Raw genomic sequence first — 20,528 nt, 5'->3', positions numbered from 1 at the left:
CTTGATGGAATGATGAACTAGACGTGGCATGTATATGGCGTTATAGACTGGGATTCTTTTATTGTATAGATCTTATAAAGTGGCAATAGATTTGCTGATCTGGTTTCCAAAATTCTTTCTATGCCCAATCGCATCGAATACCTAGGTCATCAAGTAATCGCTCGTAAATGAATTCATTAAGATTCTAAAAATATTGTCAAAGAAGTTGGAGCTCAGATTGTATGAACTATCGTGGAACTTGAAATATCGAAGGAAAATATTGCTCTCAGCTCGAGCGACGATCCTCGGTCCGTTCAGGCTTTTCCACCAACAATTCCACCAGAAGAATATAAGTCAAAGCTCGGTAATATTTTTAGAGAAAACCTTGGAATTCTTCAAGTTCATATTGTAATTTCAAAAAAATCTTCAAGCCCTCTGTCGCCTGTATCCAACAAAACTCTGGCCTCGGCTAATTAACCGGCTGAGATCAACGATCTGTGATCCAGGTCAACACTATCAAAGAGAAATGAATTTGCAAGTCTTTCGTCAAATATTATTGTGGATGAAGCTAAATGGTCAATTCACTTCATAAATTGATGAGCTGTAGAAATTTGCCCATATTTATACATACCTTCCAATCGGCTCCGGTCGGTTAAATTTGAAAATGGCCCGCCGTCAATTGCAATGTTCATTTAAGAGGTTAATACATTTCTGGTGGTAGGAATACATGGATATTCTCATCTTGATTTTAAAAGAATAAATAGTTCTGTTCCTGTGTAAGAAGTAAAGCCATCTGTATTTAAATGGAGCGAAACCGAGGCCTCTCTTTAGATTAGTGCGGGGTGTGGGGTAACGCGATGCTACATCATTATGTCGGGTGACAACGCGCCGAAGCGGGCTTTTGTCACCCGACTCTACGACCTGTTGCTCTAATAGCCGAGACTTAAAAGGGACCAGGTACGGCATTCATCCAGGGCCGAATTCCAGCATACCATATTTCTAATTACAACCTCCCAACATGTCTATGAACTCTCAGGATTGCGCCCAAGTCCGTGACGGGTTCCCTCGCCCTTTCCCTAACACACCTACCAATGTTTTTGACCAACTCAGCTTAAAGGGTAAGGTGGTGATTGTAAATGGCGCGGGGATGGGATCGGTCTGGCCGTTGCTGAGGCGATGGCAGAGGCCGGCGCTCATGTCGCATTTTGGTACAATTCGTAAGTTTGAACAAACTCTGCCAACGGACTATTTTTAACAAAGATCCATAGGAATGAGGCTGCCATTAAAATGGCACAAGAATTTGCTACTTCTCACAGTATCAAAACTCAGGCATACAAGGTCGATGTCTCGAATGCCGATTCTGTGCAGAAGAGCATCACTGAGGTGGTGAAAGACTTTGGAAAAATCGATGTCTTCGTCGCTAATGCTGGTGAGCTTCTGGACGCAAAAAGAGATATAAGTGTATTCTGACTATTTTCTATAGGAATGGCAATCTCGAAGCCCATCCTGGAGCAGACCTTGGAAGAATATCACAAGCAGATGACTGTCAATGGTAGGCAAAACTCGTCATTCAGATCAAGATCACTTCTAACTATCTCCAGTTGACGGTATTGTCTATTGCTCCAAGTTTGTGGGTGAAGTTTTCAAACGCCAGGGCTTTGGAAATCTCATTCTCACATCTAGCATGAGTGCGAAAATTGTCAACGTTCCCGTTGATCAACCTGTTTACAATGCCACCAAAGCCTTTGTCACCCACTTTGGAAAGTCACTTGCTCGCGAATGGAGAGAATTTGCTCGTGTGAACATTGTCTCCCCCGGCTTCTTCGATACCAAAATGGGTGCTAGCCCTGGCTGCATTAATGAGGCATACCGCATGTCATCTCTAGGACGACAAGGTCATACCAAGGAGATCAAGGGCTTGTATCTCTATTTGGCAAGTGATGCCTCTACCTATATGACCGGCAGTGACGTGCTTATTGATGGAGGCTATGTTTTGCCTTGATTAGTCGCGCAAAAGAGCAGTCATAGAAGACATAGACTATAGATAACTGTGATTAGGTAGATAAATAAAATGCTTTTCTCAGTGAAGTACTTTCATAATGTCCAGGTAAATGAGTGGTACTTTATTTCAAAATTACTTATTAAATCATTTGCCACGAGACCTTTGAAGATTGAGTATTATCAGAGTTGACTATCATCCGTAAGTCCATCACAAAATACAGACTACTTCCAGCTGCTTGGACATTGTCCAGGCTGCGTGAAATCGAGAAGTCGCATTTTATCGTCCCAAGGTTTATTTTCACTGAGTTTTTAAATCCAAGGATCTATTTACCAATCGACTATCTTCAAATATCATCAATTCTGATAAAAAATTGAGAGTCGTTATGTTTGCTCGACCTTTCTATTTAGAATGAACCCATCTACACCTTTTCGATTTGGGACACCTCAGGATAAAGATCTTTCGAAATTTCCATGTCTCCAGAGTCAAGTCCCAGCCTTCCCTGATGTCCCGCATTCGATTGATATCGGCTTCACCTTGGTTACCTCCGAACAATTTATCCATCTCTTCAATTCCAACACCTTTCGTCTCCGGAAGCATGAAAAAGGTCCAAAATATTAGACCAATACAGAATGCTACCCATTTTTAGTACACTTTCTTTAGGGTTGGGGATTTTGGAGGCTCACCGAGGAAGAAATAAAACGTTCCGAATGTAGAATACTTTGAAGCATTTTGGGAGATAATAAGGGCGACAACGAACTAAATCAAGTATATTAGTACAGTTCTCGCTTTTCATAATTGTTGTGACTTACATTGCTGAGCCAGTTGACTCCAATCGCAATTCCGACACCCTGTGCCCGAACCCCAGGGCTAAAGATCTCCGAAGGTATAATCCAATTAGTACACCCAATGCTGAACGCAAAGTTGGCAATATAAATCCAAACGAAACTCGCGGCTGCCCATCCAGCCGACTTATGACTTGCCCAAGAGTCCTTATAGACGGCGTATATAGTGCCGACGATGAGCTGAGAAATTCCCATCCCAATGCCGCCGATAATGAGTACCTTTCTGCGGCCCCACCGGTCCATGTACATGATTGCCGGTATGGTAGACAAAAAATTGACGACACCAATTACCCCCGTAGCGAGAAGATCAACGGAATTTCCCGAGAGACCAATGTTCCGAAAGATCTGCGGCGCGTAGTAGATAATCGCATTGATCCCCGTGAACTGTTGAATAACTTGCATCGTGCAGGCAATAACTAAACGGCGGCGTAGATGTCCAACAGTGAAAAGAGCTTTATATCTCTCAATGGTGAGCTGGATATTAGTATTTGCATTTGGATAAAGCAAATCAGACGTTTCATTGTCGAATATGGCAGCGGCCTTGATCTCGAGTAGCTCTGATTCAATACAAGGACTATTCTCAGACACTTGGCGGATGCGAACCAGGGTCGCGCGTGCCTCTTCTTCGCGATCTATTTTTTTTAAAAAAAAAACAAAACAAAATATTAGCAGAGTCAGATATTCAGCATAGTGGATAGTTTTGACACACCTTTCATAAGAAGCCACCGGGGGCTGTATGGCAGAAAGAATGTCCCGCTGGCTAGAATCAATGACGGCACACACTGCAAAGCGAGAGGTAATCTCCAGGCAATTGGACTTTGTCCATCTCCAGTTCCCCCAATATTTGTCGTGCCATAATCAAGCCAAAATGCAACCATGATTCCCAAAGTGATACTAGCCTGTTGCAGAGATATGAGACTCCCCTCGAAGATTCGCTGGCGAAAGTTCACTGATATACAGCGGAATAACCATTGAGAGCTGACCGATAGCTAAACCCGCGATGAAACGACCGATAAACAGCATTGCGGTATTGACAGACGCAGCTTGTATAATGGATCCGACCAGAAAGATACTGTTGGCTAAAAGAATGGACCATCTTCGGGACAAGCGATCCGCAATAGGTCCGTTTGCCAGTGCACCTATCATGGCTCCAAGGGTCAAAATAGAGACCATCCATCCTTGAAGAGTGGCGTTGGCGGCAAGGACAGGAAATTGTTTTCCCTAGACTTGTATGTTAGAGATTCCTGACATTTGAAGCTAGGGCGCAATGGAGACAGACAAAATTGTTCATCACTAGCACACCACTAATTACTCCCTGGTCATATCTATTTCGGCCATAATATGGATTTAGTCATAATAGTTGTAATGAATTTGACAAATGACTTACCCGAAAAGCATTCCACCAATGCTGGAGAAAAATGCTAAGAAGAATATGTAAGGTTGTTTAATGATTCCTCGATAGCCTAAAATGAGTTATTAAGAGAGATATGGCGCTTTTCACTGCTGCTTGGGGCTTCATCACTGACCGGCATCATCATGAGAACTGCCTATTTCTTCGTTAGACGACATTGCAGAGCTGATGAGTCTAATGATCGAATTAAAAATATTGAATGTTTTACCAAAAAATGAATATAGTGAGAAAACTATGTCTGACAAGGGGTGAAGTAGACCAGCAGGCGAGTCATCCAAAATAAGCAAGAAGATAAAATACCCCATTGCCGATCTCGGATCTAGTGAACCAGGAACGGGGGTTTGCATCTACCAACTCGTGCCGAACGTAGTATGTCGGCCATCATGACTCCGATATTCAAATTAACATGATTTAGCTTTTAGTATGTAGCTTGATGCTGTTTGTCGATATCCTTCGGTCGACAGTGTCCCGACATAAGTGGAGCTCTCCGCCTGGATTGACCAAAAGCTGCATCCTCGCAGAATACAGTTCTAGTTCGGATTTCTACTGGCCGACGGCTTCTTTTGATCCGCCGATACCATGTTGCCCGGTTTCAAACGACCTAGTGGCTGGCTATTTAGCCTTTTGCCACGGGCCTCTGATCACTCCAACCTTACACATCCATGCTGCTTGCAATCTAGCCTTCGCCATTCTACCCTTGTCATACGACTCAGTAGCTAAACCTCTCAACATGACGGTCTTACCTAGTCGAGAAGACCTTACTTCTCGTATAGTCCCGTCGATGGCTTTTAGCGATGGCAGTCCCTCATCTATGACCCCCGCTCCTGCATCGACGTTCGAAGGCGACCCCGCTGTTGGTGCCGAGAAGCGATTTTCTGTCCGAGGAAATGCGATTGTTACTGGTGGTGCCGGAACTCTTGGTCTTCAAGGATGCAATGCCCTCCTCGAGCATGGTCTTCAGGGGCTTATGATCTTTGATATCAACCTGCAAATTCCGAGAAGGAGATCGCTCAACTGCGAGCTAAATTCCCTGAAACCAAAATCAAATACCAAAAAGTCGACATTACGGACGAAGAAGCTGTCAGTACCGCGGTAGACGAGACAGCCCGCGTCCTGAGATTCAGTCGATATACTGGTCTCGTTTGCTGGTATCGTCGGTGTTATTGAGTCTCTTGAGATGCCCATATCCTCATGGCGAAAGATGCTGGATATCGACACTACAGGTGCATTCATCTGCGCCCAGGCCGCCGCTCGACAGATGGTCAACAAGGATCCGGAGGTTCAATCACGTTCATCTCAAGCATATCTGCACACCGCGTACTTTCCCCAACCACAAGTCGCAGTATAACGTGAGCAAATCGGCTCTCTTGATGTTGAAAAGCTCCCTTGCTGCTGAATGGGCCCGATATGGCATTCGCGTCAATAGCGTGAGCCCTGGGTATGTGGATACAATCCTTAATGAGGGTGACGGAATTGCTCCGCATCGAGAAATTTGGCGCCAGCGCAATCCTATGGGTCGAATGGGTAGCCCATCGGAGGTCGCCGGAGCAGTCGTCTTTCTTAGCAGTGCGAGCTCTTCATATATCAATGGGGCAGACATTGTCGTTGATGAAGGGGCCATTGCACTCTAAATAATTGAATGATAATGTACTACATTTCTCTTGTCGACTTCGCCTGGATTGCGTTCCAACCGACAGTGGAAGTCAATCAAAATTCCGCTTGAAAAAAGTTTGAATTATCAAAAACATATTTCTCGATTATATGAATTTTCAAAGTATATTCAGTTTAGAATGCATAAATACTATTATAGATGTTTATTTAGCTGAGTTGAAACTGCCGTATCGTACCCGCGCCACCGATTGAATGCTGGGGTAAATCCGTCATCGGCCGGCTGTGCTCCGACATTCCGCATCCAATGACGAAATGCCTGCCAACATCGTCCTTCAGGCCTTGAATGACATGCATCTGTGTAATCTATACTAAGGACCTCGCAAATGATATAGGCCCTTATATCGTGAGACGTTCTGTACGGAAAAATACCCTTGCACCTGCAGCACGAGCTTGTACGAACTGTCGAAAGCGCAGAGCCAGTGTCTGCACTCCGGCGAGAACGGCCCATGCTCATTTTGTGAAAAGACGGGGAAGACATGTAGTTTTGAAGGGCCCCCGTATCGTACTCCGCTAACTCGGAGAAATCTCGATACTGTAAGTATCGGTGCACTCGGCTCCGATCACTCCTTCAGTCGCTCGATCCCGATTTGAACATCGAAGCTGCGCTAGCGAACGTACCAACGAATCCGCCCTCAAAGAGCACGTCGATGCTTTCGATTCCGGTCATCAATTTGATAGAGCGATGAGGCTACTCCAGATAGCTATGAATGGAATGAAGGGTCTCTCTCTCCCCACGGATGGCATGGCCACGCTCTCGACCACCGAGGCGGGGTGTCTTGGTAAGTAGAACGCGCGAGAAAGCTTTGATTGTTTCGTTGATTAATAATGTATCACAGGGAGTAGTTCTGGTTCACAACTTTTGGAAGAGATAGATTCTTCAATGACCGGAACGATGAAAATGCAGCAACGCAAAGGATGAGAAAATTTCACCAAGCCGGTCTGCCAGAGACCCTCCTGGTCTCAGCATTTCTTACGTGACAAACAATCTTGTCGATGCTTATTTCATCTCTATCATATTCACTACCCTGTCTTACACGAGAAGACGTTCAGGAGAGGGTCTCCTCACAACGCAAAGCCTCCCCTCCATGGAGGGTTACCTATTACCTTGTTCTCGCTATTGGTCAATTTTGTTCTTCGAACACCGAGTCCGAATATCCAGACACTTCAGGATTTTACGCCAAAGCTCGAGCAGGACTGTCGCTTCAGATGCTGGAATCAGGTAGCGTCAGGACTGTCCAGCCTTCCTGCTTCTCGGAACTCCCTCGGGAAGAAAGACCAAACAGACACCGGGTACAACTATATTGGTCTTGCTTACCGACTTGCTCTTGGAATTGGGCTCCATCGAGAAGTGGCCTGTGCTCAAAATACACATCGGCCATGAAAGAAGGCAACAGCTCTTCTGGACGATGTACTGCTTCGAAGGTGGTTTCAATATCACCACTGGCCGACCGCCAACTATGACAGATGGATTCATCGATATCGCCCTCCCTCGAAATGTTTATGATAAGGTATGAATGTTCCTTCAAGAGACGATCAGGAATACCCCTTGCTTACGATTATAGGGTTCTCTCGCTTGAATTCCCTGTACCAGAAGAAGTTGAGTACCCGACAACTTGTTCCGCCATTATTGCCGAGCCAAGCTTGCTCGAATTGCAGACGTTATATATCACGAATATCTATCGGGCAAGAAACACGCTGGGTCTAGAATAGAGTGTCGTCTGGCTGAACTACTCGAACGAGACTTGACGAGGTTGGCAAAAGTCACTGCGGGGCTGTTTCACTTGGACGGACTGCCCACCCTGGTTCATCGGACCACGCTCAGTCCTTCGATGGAAGGAGCAAAGGTCTTCGAATTCTTCTTTGGCGCGGCAGTCAAAAATACCACAGTTATCTACCGACCAGATTTGATGCAGAGGAGAAATCCTTGGACGTTGCCATGGAGAATGTGCACGATATTGCAACATTCTGCATGTGCTACAAAGATGCATCATACCACTTAGTCTGGTACGCCACGTATTGCTTGATTCAAGCCACGTTGGTAATTTTAGTATTATTCCTCGGCAAGGGCACGGAATATCAATATAACCAGGAACTGCCGCTTGGCACCATTCAGTCTTTGAGGCTCGAGACTGCTTTCGCCAATTAGCTAAGAGAAGTGTTTCGGCCAGACGCTGCTTGGAGATGCTAGATCGAATTTGCACCAGATTTGAATCGCTCCCAACGCTGAATTTGGCACTCGACACACAAGACCATCTCTTACCAAATAACGCAAGCTCAGAGGTTCAAATGCCATTGTTCAACGATATCGCGCAGCAAATACCAGAGCTCATGGATCCGTTCAAGTGAAAATAATCTCGTCTTTGGTGAAGATGGCCAGGTCGCCATGAATGATGACGCTGGCGATGACCTCAGCATGTTCATGAATGAGGTGTCTATTGATTTCATGGGGAATATACCACTTGACTTGCTTTTTAATGATTGGGTAGAGTACTCATGAATGTTGAATGCTAGCTAGTCTTTTGGCTACCGACTCGAAAAAAGAAACCAGTAGATGGTAAATTCATTGGCTACTAGTTCAACTCACATATTGACCAACATGTGAGCTACTGAGAGCTAGAAACTAATCAAGAATGAGCCTCATAGGGGCCGTGCATCTCTTTGCAGGGATCATCATCTCCTGATTTCTTTTCAGCCCCAAAACTCGGCTGATCACGAAACCTCTTGTTCGTGCCCGCCCCCGAAAGTATAGCCCTGACCTGCAAGGTTGAAGGTGGTTACGCCTTTTATACAGCGGGATAGGGACGCGCTCCGACATAACAGGGAATAGCTAAGTGGGGCTATGTTCGCGAGGATCAACTTTACAGATTTGTACAGACTTCAACTCCAACCCATCCCAGCATCACAATATGATATACCAATAATTGTCAGCTTAGTATAATTATATTCTATTTTCAATGAATAAAAAAAGAATATTATAGGTAATTAGATCAATCTCCAAAAAGAAACTAAAGAAAAATAGTGGAGAAAGAGTATAAAAAAAAAGACATTATCGGAGTTAGGTATCTCCCACTGGGAGGTCTCACTCGTGCCACCCACCCCTCTGTGACTTCTTTTGCATAGCCCAGAGATAGCCATGCACTACCCAGTACCTTGTTTAGGGCATCCCCGGATTAGGAGGCGGTGCGGGAGCTACACAACTGCACCACTGGTGAGGCGTTAGCACACGCTTCTCAGTTGACCCTTTTGACCTCGAACCTGCCCTAGTATTAACATCCGTACTGTGTGGGTGATGATTTTGTTTGCAACCCCCCATCGGGAAAGATGAAGCCCAAGATGGTCACCACGATGCCAAACTGCAGCGTCACCGCTGACCCCAGCAACATCTCCATCGCCTGCGGAATGTGTTCTTACACTTGACACCACCAATCACGATCCTGACCTCCATCGCAAAAGATATCAAAATTGACCTCCACCTCCACCGCAAAACCCATGATTGTTTCGGTGCATTGTATATCACCAATTCCTTTCTTATCTCTGCGTATATGCTTCACAGGCTTCTACTCTTCACATATACACTCTCCTTTTCAGCCGCACACCCATAGATTGTTGATTCGTGATGGGCGACAACTTTCCATCGCAATCCCCCCCCGTCGCGCAAGCTTTTCTAGCGTCTCTATCAATACTTAAGACGGGTAAGGGATAAGCCTTGTAACCCTCCACACTGCTCGCACTCTCATCTCCCTCTCTTCGGTGGTCTCTAGAGACCTTTGCTGTTGCAACGACGACAACGGCACACCATCTCTAGTTTGCAGACTTAGTGCATTGCCTCTGCATGTACTTATTCAAAGGCTATCGACCGAAGTGAACCTCTCTCATCATCTCAACAACCTGCTGCGAAGGTCCTCGATGAACTCCGTTGCTCGACGCATTCACCGCTACCACATCTCTCGCTTGGCAACCATCCACCATCAAACCCGATCACGAACAACCGAAGCTCTCTATAGTGAGACACTGACACCGCCAAGCAAGGACCTTCGAGGAAGCTTGTCCGCACAACCCATTTCACGCGGCCAGGCACACAACTTCTCGCCGATGCCAAGTACCAAGAGGAGCGGAGTCCGCAGGAGATGCTTGGCGAGGACCTTGGAAGAAGACAAATACTACAAAGGCGGTTCCTCCCGAAGAGAAATGGCTCATTTGGTGCTCTTGGCTGCGGTCGGAAAGAGGGTCTGTCTTGCTTGGCAATGGTCAGCTTGTAAGCGACCCCCGTGGCAGGTTGGAATCTTTATGGGAAGTCGACAAATCGCACGTTTTCAGCGTCCTAGATCTGTCTTTCACTCCGCTACGCAGTAACGCTTCTTGAAAAGCGGTTTCGGAGTTTTTTCTTCTTTTTGTTTCGTTTTCTGCTGCTCGAGGTTTCATTGCAATGCAGATCTTCAAGTCGGTCGCCGTATTCTTGGCGTTTCCGCGTGCATATGCTGCAACAGCGACGACGACCGGTGATTCTTCGATGATCACTGGCTGCCATGCTCACGGAGACGACGTGTTCGTATTCATTCTCTACAATTTTCAGAGAATATATCTAACACTGTGATCAGATATTGTATTGACTCGGCTGGAGCGAGGTGCTGGTTTCTGTAACCGCTACGCCAACGACCGGGATTCCTGCAGCTTATACAGGTTGCCATTCACATGGCAGTCAAACGTATGATAACCCCAATCGCACTGATCCCGAAATAATTTTTCTGACCTTTCATCCTTCAAGATACTGTCTCGACTCGAGTGGGGAGGACGTTCTCGTTAGCAAAGAAGAAACACACGATCACGAGAGCGAAGAAGAGACGACAGAATCGTCAACCAACTGCCATTTCCATGCCGGCGTGGAGTGAGTTTAATCTTCTCGATTGGTGATTATCCGATCTGTGCTAATTCGTTCTCTTTGATCTCAGGCACTTCGTTGGTATCGGGCAAATCGGAAGGGTCGTCTTCATCCTGTGGAGTAGGAACGAGAGATTGTGACATCCAGCTTCGGATTGGAACATTGTTCGTAATGCTCGCTACAAGTGCGATAAGAATATTTGCCCCAATACTACTGGTCAAGTTGCCCTTTGCTTCCGTGAACTCGGTCGTCATGACCGTAATCAACCAGATTCGGACTGGCATCATTATTTCGACAGCATTCATTCATGTAAGTTCTCGACTCCCAATCTGCGAATACAAGTTGATTTAACCAAACTTGCAATTTTTCTAGCTTTATACCCATGCCACTCTGATGTTCACCAATGACTGCCTCGGCGAGCTGGACTACGAAGGAACAACTTCCGCCATCGTCATGGTCGGCAGTGTACCTCGCCTTTTTGTTCGGGTACCCAGGCCGTCGAGTCATGGCAGTTCCCGTGCAGCGAAGAGCGCTTCTGCGCCTAGTACGGATGAGTCTGAATATCAGGGAGAGTCCACGCCAGCAAGAGCGGATCGAGGTCCCTCGACGCGCGACAATCGCACATCTCGGCCACTCGCACGGCGAGGACCCCACAAAGCCCACGACAAAGTTCACGGTCCTTCTCATGGAAGCCGGCATTCTCTTCAACAGTATCCTGATCGGTCTGACTTTAGTCGTTACTGAGGAATCGTTGTGCAAAACTATCCTGGTGGTGATTGTCTTCCACCAATTCTTTGAAGGTCTCGTCTTGGTGCTCGGATTACGACGCTTCCTGGGGCTATCTTTCCATCCAAGGCACTGATGGCAGGTACCTTTTCTCTGATAGCTCCAATTGGAATGGCGATCGGACTTGGCGTTTTGCATTCTTGGAATGGGAATGAAAAGATAATCTGGTTGTGCTGGGTACATTGGATGCTCTCTCTGCTAGGGATTCTAGTTGGGGATTGGCATGGTATGAACTGCTGGCTCGAGAGTGGATCGTCAAAGGGGGCGAGATGTTGAATGCGAAATTGGGCGAGGCGTAGACTGGTGGTGTGTCATTGGTATCTGGTCTTGTTTTGATGTCTGTGCTCGGTAAATGGGCTTGAATATTACCTGCTTAGCATACCAGTCGATGGTGAAAAATATGGCGTGACGAGAATAATGTGATGAAGCTGATTGTCAGAGATCCCTTTCAAGCTTTTATTTCGGCTTTCAATTACCAGGCCACGCTAGTTTTTCGCGTAGAACGAGCAGGCCAATTGAATACAAAAAAGAAACTTGTCTGCCTTGGATTCAAGGCCATCTATTAAGAGCCGATCGGTACGCTCGCTCTGTAGCCGGCCCTGCGGACATTAGCCCGCTCAGGACCTGATCACAGATCGACTCAGCAAACCCCTGTCAATGACGACTCAGGATCAAAATAAGCTACACGCTATGTGGACAGGAACCATGGACTCCTCTTATCGATCTCCGATAATGCGCTCCCTACTCGATCTTCGGCTCAAGAGCGACTGTTCTAAATATTCATTGAGATCAACGACTGCCGATAAGACTGCATCTTGTGACCCGCTTTACTCGGCACAGGAGCCAATACGATGCAGTTTGCCGCGACAACCTGCTTAATCTGGCTTAGCTCCCCCAGCTATTTTGATGCCTCTCATGAATCGGAACCACAAGCCCCCACGTTTCAGTAACACAAAGCGGAGGTCGATGTAAAAGCTGTCCAGTAGTATCCTTGCATTTTGCGGATATTCTCGGTTATCGGCACAATCTCTCCATCACAAGGGCGAGATGACATGACTAAACCCCGAATCATTGACATGCGTGGATTACGCTGCCTAATGCTATGTAAAGCCACGGTTGCTGAAAAGATCGACCAGGTAGAGCTGCCTATTCAGGTTAGGGGCGCATGGTCAACGCTGCGAGCGAAGTGATAAGAGCTAGGATAAGCAGCAGTGGAGTGTGAGTGGGCGCCCGATATGAGGTTGAGCCTTCTCCCCCTAAAGAGCCGTAAAAATGACTTCACTTCCCCTGGTTCCTACTCTTCCAGAGTCTCAACCCGCTTGCAACAACCCCATAGACCTATCCTCTCTAGCTCCCCTCTCTTTGGTTCCTATCGATCAGTGGGCACAAGCCACACCCGGTCTCCTTAGATGGCGAATTTCTCCCTTCATCCACTCCGACTCCATTCGCACTATTATGCCATAGCATCTGGCCCAACCTATACGAGTCAGTAGAAACGGTATTCGGTTTTCTAAACCTGATCTCTGAATCTTGGTCGGTGATGTTTGAAATACCGTAATAGTGAGAGCAAGATCCTATACGAGTAATGGATCATGGCAATCGAAATCGTTCCACTCAGCCGAGTCGGACATCGCAGGTGCTGTGACTGTATGCAGAAAGCATTCGCGGATGACCCTTATTGCCGATGGGCATTTAACGATCCTTCGCAGGTGTGCCAGCCCTCGTCCCCGTTTGTATCATGATCATCTTTAGACTCGTACTTGCACTCCGTCTCGCACAGTTCAATATACAGCGAAATGCGGCATCACTAGCAGCGCACTTTCAGTGCGGTCTGGCTGTAACTGTCCGATCTGGGATAGCACAAAGTAGCCCACGCTGTGGACGACGAAGAGGTCGACGGAGAGGTCCGGTTTTACACCGGGAACCGCCGTCGGGGTTGGCTGGTGGTGTCACCCCAGTCCGTGTCGGCGTCGCAGACCTGGTCTGTCTGGGCGCAAGAGTGCATCCTATCGTTCCGCCAGTCCTTGAATAATGTCCGCTTCCTAGGTCGTGGCGGGCTGAACGTATCCCGATACTGGATCTGGAAGCAAGTTCAGAACAAGGCCCATAAGGCTCTATAGACCGATCCAGACGGGTATTACTTCTGAAACGTGGTCGGTGTCGGTTCTGAAGCCCGCGGAATGGGTATGGGAAAGCGGCTTATGGAAAGCGTTATGGAGAAGGCGGATCACAAAGGAGTTTCTTGTTACTTGGAGAGTTCGAAGGGATATCCGAATGTGACGATCTATGAAAAAATGGGATTTGAGCTCGTCAAGGAGATTGAGTGTGCGGATGAAGAGATATCTGCAAGGATTGAAAATACTTCGTGTGTTTCTTTCTTTCTTAGCTAACTCATTCGTTTGCAGCTCTATTGCATGATTCGCCATCCGAAAGCGAAGTCGTGATGTCCCGGCTTCTTTAATGACATTCATTGTTCACACAGCGAGGTGACGGAGTGGCAATTTCCGCAACACATTAGCGTTTTAATTTATAGCGATGAATGCATCGATGGTTCATCTTTTATCATAATCACTTTCTTAATTGACTGTTTAACGTAGTGTAAGTGTTAGAACGTGTTAAGTTGCTGTGGTGTGGTAGAATGCGCTCCCATCAGTCAGCGGAGGAGCTATGGCTCAGCGGACAAGCCTGGGAACATACTAGTACATAAATAAGCGGTCTTGATTCCAGCCAAACAGCTTGATATGAAATCCTACAGGTCACAGAATTCTACTCCGTCATCGAACCGGCCCTGGAGGTCACTTCGAAACACATCCGCTCCTTCATCACAAAAGAAGTCATGGACGACGAAAAATGATCTCGATCCAACCTCGACACGAGAGTACTTCACAGCAACATCCCCGGTCTCGGCTGTCTTAGACCAACTCCTTGAGTAACACCACTCCTCACAATGCCAAGACAACGCCAGGCCTCTATATTGATTTTATCCATAAGAACTGGCTGGTTCCCCGCCACCGTCTAGTCGACCAGACAGTCAGCTCTGTCCGCAGGCGTCACGCTTATGGGATTTGTAATTGTTGCCCGGCGTTCTCTTTAGTAGTGCTGTACTCTATTATGAGGGAACTTTCGGTGATAGTCATGGACGACCACAGAGTGGGAGCCGTGCTATGGAGCAGCGGCAGCGACAACTGGAGGAAGGAGATGGCGGACCAGGAGCGTCGCCGGGTGGGAAGAACAACGCCCTCTTCCCCCGGTCACGAACTCCAATGGCTAAGTAAAAACTAAAGGCTGTGGTTGAGGATCCCGCCCCGATGAACAGCCGCCACTAGCCTAGCCATCCTGCCCCCAGGGCCCTGATTCTCATCCAAGGCTAAGACGGAGCCCTCGCTAACCGCAGTACAGCAATCCTACCCTCGCCCCTCGTCACATAGCCCCTATCAACAAGGTACTCCCCGCATACCCGGTGGCTCCCGCAGCGAACATCAAGATTCACAGTGACCGTTACCCCACCAATAATCCTCGTCTCGGATCACCCGTCCTTAGAACAGTGGTAGCAAGGACCAATAATCTTAGGGCCCCCCTCCTACTCATTGATATTTCCGTTCCAGTCCAGGCTATGAAAGCCATTGGACATTACCAGCAAAGCAGACCACTGCGACAGAGAAGCCATTCCTGGTGGTGTCTGCCAAGGCGGAGGCCGCACTTGCTAAGAAGCCTCAGCCGCGACAGAAAGTAGGTGTGCATGTCGGCAGTGTCAAGGATGGGATGGCTGCGACAAGCAAGGAACCCACATCGGCCTCAATTCTGCAAAGCCCAGGGATTTAACCCTGAGAGCGAAAACATCCGAAATCTCCATCTGAGAAAGATACATCAACCCGCAGCGTGGCATCCGTCCGCGAGCGAGGAAGATGAAAACGTAGCCCCGGCGGGGACTACGGGCTCGTCAACGTCGGTGAAGCCAGCAGTTGATTGGACAAAAAACTGGAACGCTGGCGAGATAGCCGGCTCCCGAGCATGCGAAGAGAAGGTTGGTTACGGCAATCGCTGACAGACGCCAGAAGGAAGGGTGCCGCGACCGGCTCAATGGACCAGTGAGGCCGATCAAAATACCAAAAAGAGAACCATGAGGAAGGTAAAAAGGAAAAGCGAAAAAATATATATAACGGATCTGAAACCTAAGATATTCCAAATTCGGATGGGGGCAGTAATTTTTCCAGTGCATGAAATATTACAGCCGAACGTGATATCCAACTACACCATCGGGGGTTTGATTGCGAAGTATGCCTGGCTGAGTTCCCAACAGATACCAATCCCATTAAAGAAAGAAAATATAAAAATACAACAATATCGAAGAAATATGATACCAGGCTGGAATAGTACTGGAAAAGAATAACTAGTAGGTACTCGAAACCTTGGAAGGGCCCGCTTAAAGGGGACCGTTATTATAGCTCCGGACTCAGAAACTTAAAGTGTTATGGACTGCCGTGGTCGTCCCCCTAACAGCCCACTCGTGGCGCCGATACATTCCAGCTGTACGCAGGCGGGCGAATCGGACCGTCTTCAATAGTGGAAAGTAATTGCATGCACGTCTGGAGCGCTCGTGACCGTCCCATGCGAGAAGTCAAGATGACGGTTTTGGAACTCTTGCTCAGTGTGTGAGGTGGTTCGGGGCGTTTCCAGAAGTTTTTAAGCCGCACAAACTGCAGGTGCCGTATGAGCGACATGAGTATTGCTCAGGCTGCCAGTGGCGCCCCGATCAGCTTATTCCGCCAGCTCAGCTTCCTTTTAGGTCAAATCCTGGTCGGAAGCCACCTCGATAGCTACTTCGTGTTTCTCTCTCCTGGCACAGTATTACGCTTTGCAGCAAACTCCGGAAACGACAGCGTTTCAACGATTGTGATTAACAAAGCGATGGTAGAGGTGAGCACCACGGAAGAGAAATGTACCCTTGGAATCGCCAATCCTATAATCGAGGAAAAGCTCTTCGGGGAGGCTCCAAGTCTCGAGGTCAGCTTAGCTCCCTAGATCATCATGAGGTAATACCAGTTACAATTAGCTTCAAGTTAAACGCTTTTTTGTGACCCCTCATAAACTTCTACAGAATTAACATTGAAGCAAGATTAAACGATCTAAGACCATTCTCCAGGGCTGGATAGAGAGGGATCGGACTTAGCAAATTCCTCAAAGTCCAATGAAGCTTTATCCAGTCGGGTAACAAAACAGCCACTCGGAGGCTCGATTCAGGCGCACATCGAAATGTATCTCATGAATCGAGTCGTAAGGCCCATAAAAGCTGCAACTCCTCTGGTCAACGATATCGTTCCTAAAATTGTGAACATTGTCCTGGAGACTGCAAATCTTTCGCCGCCGTCAAGTGAAAGACTGACCCACTCGACCGGCTGTGCTGTTGTGATCATCTTGAACCTGCTTTTGTACTATTTTTGTGCATTTGTTGACTTTTCTATCTTTATAATCATGCTTTCCAAGTGCCTGTACTCGTCCTATCATCTACTACAGGGGTTTATCTTGTCGCTTAGCGCATCTCTCAAAATGGTATTTTCTCACTCTATTCACGTGGCCATGAAAGTTAAAATTGCGCTTTCAAGTATCGATTACTTGGCTTCTATTTAACGAAAGCAGGCGACACTGATCTGATATCCGAATCACTGGAAGTAAAAAGCTTGGCAGGACGGAACAATCGTTTACAACCGATGTACAACTTGATCTGATAAATACACACCGGAAACCCAGCTACACAGGAGTGCGACAGACACCTAGAGAACTGACGAGTCACACAGCAGGCCATTTCCCAACTTAATATCTCGTAGTGAAACAGGAAGTGTACTATGTCAATTCCATCAAAAGCAGACAGATTGAAGACAATGATATAAGAACTACCATCTAGTAGCGATAGCAACGTAAGGATAAAGACAGAACATAAAGCAAAGGCAAGAACAATTGAATGCCAAAAGGCAGTGTACCACTGAACAAAAACCAAGGCGAAGGTCCCATGGTTGGCAAAAGCCCTTCTCTCTCACTCTCTAGACCAAAAATATCCCCTCAGGTCTGAGCCAGGATCGCATGATATCCATGGATACCTAAGTACTGCAACAAAATGTCACTGGGAGTTGGCTAATGCCTAGGGTAGATGACTGCTGTATGGGTTATGTTCCTCAAGCGCCAAGGAGCTGCTAGTAAGTACACCTGGGCACTTTGCTTCTTACTAGTAGAGACCATCATGAACCTTGGTAGCACAGACTCAATTTAAAACAAACATGCAAAGGTTCGTAGAAAGACCGTTATTGGTTTTCTAAACAATGCCTGATCGCCAGTGCTGCCCCATTATGGCCGCTTTGAGGCTTTATATCAGAAAGCACTATCAAAAGATGTCACCATATTGGACAGGAAGAGCCAGTCACCGAGGATTGAAAAGATTGGGCCAGAGATGTGACTCATCCTCTGAGTCAAATCCACGGGCCAGAATCAGCCAGCACCAGTGCTAAACATAGTGGAAATCCATCCCGAGATCGCTGAATATTATCCATTGGATTCCGGTTAAGGGTGGCACTGCCTTTGGTGGTACCCCGGAGATACCATGCTTGCCGGTCTTCTATCACTTCCAGGGCTTGTCCAAGTCACCACGTTCTTTGCGCTACCCGAGGCCTCCTCCTCTCCTCCACTTTCTTCCATCAACTGCCTACCACTCCACCTATTTCCATCCAAGATTGGGAAGCTTTACTTACGCCCCCATGCGTGTTTCCGACATTCAACGCTTCTGATTTTTAAGCCCTATCTTGAGGCTTATCTGTTATCCAGCATCGGGGCTCTCTTAGACCTTTGGATTTTTCCTCGAAGCTTGAAGAGGATGGCTGAGTAGATATCCAACCAAGTTTGAGCCACTTTCCTGTCTATGCTGACCTCTAATCGAGTTCCAGACAACGTGGAAGCCTTAGCTCGCAGCGCCCCTTGCCGCGCGCGCCAGGCGTCAGCGCTAGGTGTTCCACCCTACTTGAAGGATTGGCTCGCCTTCTCCGCCATCATTGCTGCCAAGACTGGCCGGTCCCCGCAATGGTACGCCTCAAGCAACTTCCTCGCTTTCCTCAATACAATGCCCATCGTTTCGGGAGCCGATCTGGAATCTGTGAGATGGTAATGATATTTCCCGCCTGGGCCATATCTGCTCGTCGCGTGTCGACGTCGAGGCTGCCAGAATGCAGATATCCGGTCCGCGCGGGGTTCCCATGCGTCAGTTGCTCTAAAGGAAGGGTACGTTTGACCGATGTGTGGTGGTGATCTATGGTCGTCCTGAGTCCCCGTAATGCTGCAAGCTACCATGTTGACAGCCTCGGCGATCAGTGCCGGTGGCACATTCAGCCCTGCTGCCACGATCCTTGAACTCTGAACGTGACTTTTACGAGACTGGACGGCAAAGATGCTAAGTGCCTTGCTTCTCTTGATTCCTGATATCGCAATCTCGAGGAAGCGTGTCCGTCTTTGTAACAACCTTGTCTCCAATTCCCTCCTGTCACCATGTCGTGAACGAAGTCCCTTACCTGGTCAGGATTTACATCATTGACAGCCACGGCGACACCCTCTAGTTAGCGATCAATAGCCTCCATAGCTATTCGTAGCATCTGTCCTTGTTTGTGACGCTCGACATGCAAGCTATTATCATCATTGATGCATTACCTGATTAATGATACGCCAGGCTGCAGGCTTATCTTGCCAGCCTTATCCAGGTATTTGCATTTTATGGCCTTATTTCCTCGGCCCCTCGCCTGTATGCTACTGCTTTCTTTCTGTCCCGTTCCTGCTCTTCTTTTGATGCTGTTGATCACGTCCGTTGATTTTACGAAAAATCACTTAGCTTCTATGTTGCTTGTTTCTTCAGAACGCTTCGTATCTGATCCCCATCGTCCATCCTGTCTTTTAGCTTCTTTTTGCCTCCCCCGGTCTTGCTGTCGCAATAAATTGTCTCCAATTCAGCTTTGGTCTACAGCTGGTGAACAATGACATCTATCTGGCCATCAATACAGTCCACTATCGCCTAGTCTGCCTATCCTAGCTCTCAACGCCTCTTAGCCAATTCGAAATAGCCGCCGTATTTTCAAGCTCAGCAAACATTTCAGTGGTCAAAAAAGGTCAATCTGGCTATTTTCCGGCCTCGACTTCAAAGTCACTTCTCGAGTACTATCTACCATGTATGTTATTCCAACTCGTCAAAAAATATCGTCAAAATATTGACCCTATATCGCCTCTCTACCACTGCAACCCGGGTTGTGGCATTTAAATGATACCATCAAAAAAAATCACACGAGTCCATCAAGAAATTCCATTCGACTGCAAAGACTAGAAATCCACCCGTTTGGCTAACATTTCAAGAGTTCTTTGTGCTACATTTAATGAAATCAAAGACCGGAAGTTTAAAGCTCAATTTTACATGACGGTGATTATAGCAGCTTCTGTTCTTGTCCATGTCCATAGCCGCGATCGGATCGCATCTGCCAGTGTGGCAGCCTCATAAACCCTTACTAGTAGTGTTCCCTGTACTACAAGGTGAAACTTAAGGCTCTTTCTACCTATACAAACCGCTTGAGTTACAATTTTGGAACCAGAGGAGTGACAGGCGTCGCTTTGCCACGTACCTACAAAGGCCTGTGAGGGATACAAAAAGGCAAAAGGAGACCCCAGAAGCAACTCAGAGACGGCCTCACTGCTCTTTCTTTGCAAGAATCACCTGGGCATGATTCAGACTCAAAGATGTTGTACGTCCCCTGTTGGAGTTTTATTCAGACTATCCCGTAGTATATGACACCTGGTATCGGATAGAGGAGTGACAGACCCAGAATTAGCGTATTCAGTTTTAACTTAAAATTGCTGACGTGCTGTGGGGTAAATTTATCGCTATCTCGTATTAGTTAGTAGGTATTGAATGTCCAGATGGCCCGGGTATTTTTCATG

General features: G+C 47.2%; 9 protein-coding genes across 9 annotated transcripts; 7 read left to right on the top strand and 2 right to left on the bottom strand.

The window, feature by feature from the left end:
• Nucleotides 1-997: 997 nt before the first annotated feature.
• N7533_012921 (short-chain dehydrogenase) lies at nt 998-1,981 on the top strand (the record flags this gene model as incomplete). Its single annotated transcript, XM_057109571.1, has 5 exons — nt 998-1,097; nt 1,163-1,196; nt 1,248-1,408; nt 1,463-1,531; nt 1,581-1,981. 5 exons carry the CDS (start codon nt 998-1,000, stop codon nt 1,979-1,981), a joined length of 765 nt encoding a protein of 254 aa, XP_056953156.1.
• Nucleotides 1,982-2,380: 399 nt separating this feature from the next.
• On the bottom strand, nt 2,381-4,392 carry N7533_012920 (sugar porter family MFS transporter; the record flags this gene model as incomplete). The annotated part of the gene is made up of 8 exons (XM_057109570.1): nt 2,381-2,613; nt 2,665-2,737; nt 2,791-3,455; nt 3,533-3,722; nt 3,793-4,044; nt 4,103-4,148; nt 4,211-4,286; nt 4,350-4,392. The coding sequence occupies 8 exons, from the start codon at nt 4,390-4,392 to the stop codon at nt 2,381-2,383; spliced, it is 1,578 nt and encodes a 525-aa protein (XP_056953155.1).
• Nucleotides 4,393-4,964: 572 nt separating this feature from the next.
• On the top strand, nt 4,965-5,330 carry N7533_012919 (oxidoreductase short chain dehydrogenase/reductase family; the record flags this gene model as incomplete). Its single annotated transcript, XM_057109569.1, has 1 exon — nt 4,965-5,330. The coding sequence occupies one exon, from the start codon at nt 4,965-4,967 to the stop codon at nt 5,328-5,330; it is 366 nt and encodes a 121-aa protein (XP_056953154.1).
• Nucleotides 5,331-5,604: 274 nt separating this feature from the next.
• Nucleotides 5,605-5,865, top strand: N7533_012918 (SDR family NAD(P)-dependent oxidoreductase; the record flags this gene model as incomplete). The annotated part of the gene is made up of 1 exon (XM_057109568.1): nt 5,605-5,865. One exon carries the CDS (start codon nt 5,605-5,607, stop codon nt 5,863-5,865), a length of 261 nt encoding a protein of 86 aa, XP_056953153.1.
• A 4,951-nt stretch (nt 5,866-10,816) lies between these two features.
• N7533_012917 (uncharacterized protein) lies at nt 10,817-11,071 on the bottom strand (the record flags this gene model as incomplete). The annotated part of the gene is made up of 1 exon (XM_057109567.1): nt 10,817-11,071. One exon carries the CDS (start codon nt 11,069-11,071, stop codon nt 10,817-10,819), a length of 255 nt encoding a protein of 84 aa, XP_056953152.1.
• A 116-nt stretch (nt 11,072-11,187) lies between these two features.
• N7533_012916 (uncharacterized protein) lies at nt 11,188-11,646 on the top strand (the record flags this gene model as incomplete). The annotated part of the gene is made up of 1 exon (XM_057109566.1): nt 11,188-11,646. One exon carries the CDS (start codon nt 11,188-11,190, stop codon nt 11,644-11,646), a length of 459 nt encoding a protein of 152 aa, XP_056953151.1.
• A 3,059-nt stretch (nt 11,647-14,705) lies between these two features.
• On the top strand, nt 14,706-15,392 carry N7533_012915 (uncharacterized protein; the record flags this gene model as incomplete). Its single annotated transcript, XM_057109565.1, has 2 exons — nt 14,706-14,841; nt 15,181-15,392. The coding sequence occupies 2 exons, from the start codon at nt 14,706-14,708 to the stop codon at nt 15,390-15,392; spliced, it is 348 nt and encodes a 115-aa protein (XP_056953150.1).
• An 897-nt stretch (nt 15,393-16,289) lies between these two features.
• Nucleotides 16,290-16,592, top strand: N7533_012914 (uncharacterized protein; the record flags this gene model as incomplete). The annotated part of the gene is made up of 1 exon (XM_057109564.1): nt 16,290-16,592. One exon carries the CDS (start codon nt 16,290-16,292, stop codon nt 16,590-16,592), a length of 303 nt encoding a protein of 100 aa, XP_056953149.1.
• Nucleotides 16,593-18,477: 1,885 nt separating this feature from the next.
• Nucleotides 18,478-18,720, top strand: N7533_012913 (uncharacterized protein; the record flags this gene model as incomplete). The annotated part of the gene is made up of 1 exon (XM_057109563.1): nt 18,478-18,720. The coding sequence occupies one exon, from the start codon at nt 18,478-18,480 to the stop codon at nt 18,718-18,720; it is 243 nt and encodes an 80-aa protein (XP_056953148.1).
• Between the last annotated feature and the right edge of the window lie 1,808 nt (nt 18,721-20,528).

This window comes from Penicillium manginii, assembly GCF_028828005.1.
Source record: "Penicillium manginii strain IBT 31320 chromosome Unknown utg000010l:1.0-1143873.0:1.0-1144522.0, whole genome shotgun sequence".
Taxonomy (NCBI): Eukaryota; Fungi; Ascomycota; class Eurotiomycetes; order Eurotiales; family Aspergillaceae; genus Penicillium; species Penicillium manginii.
This window is presented reverse-complemented; position numbering and strand designations above follow the sequence as displayed.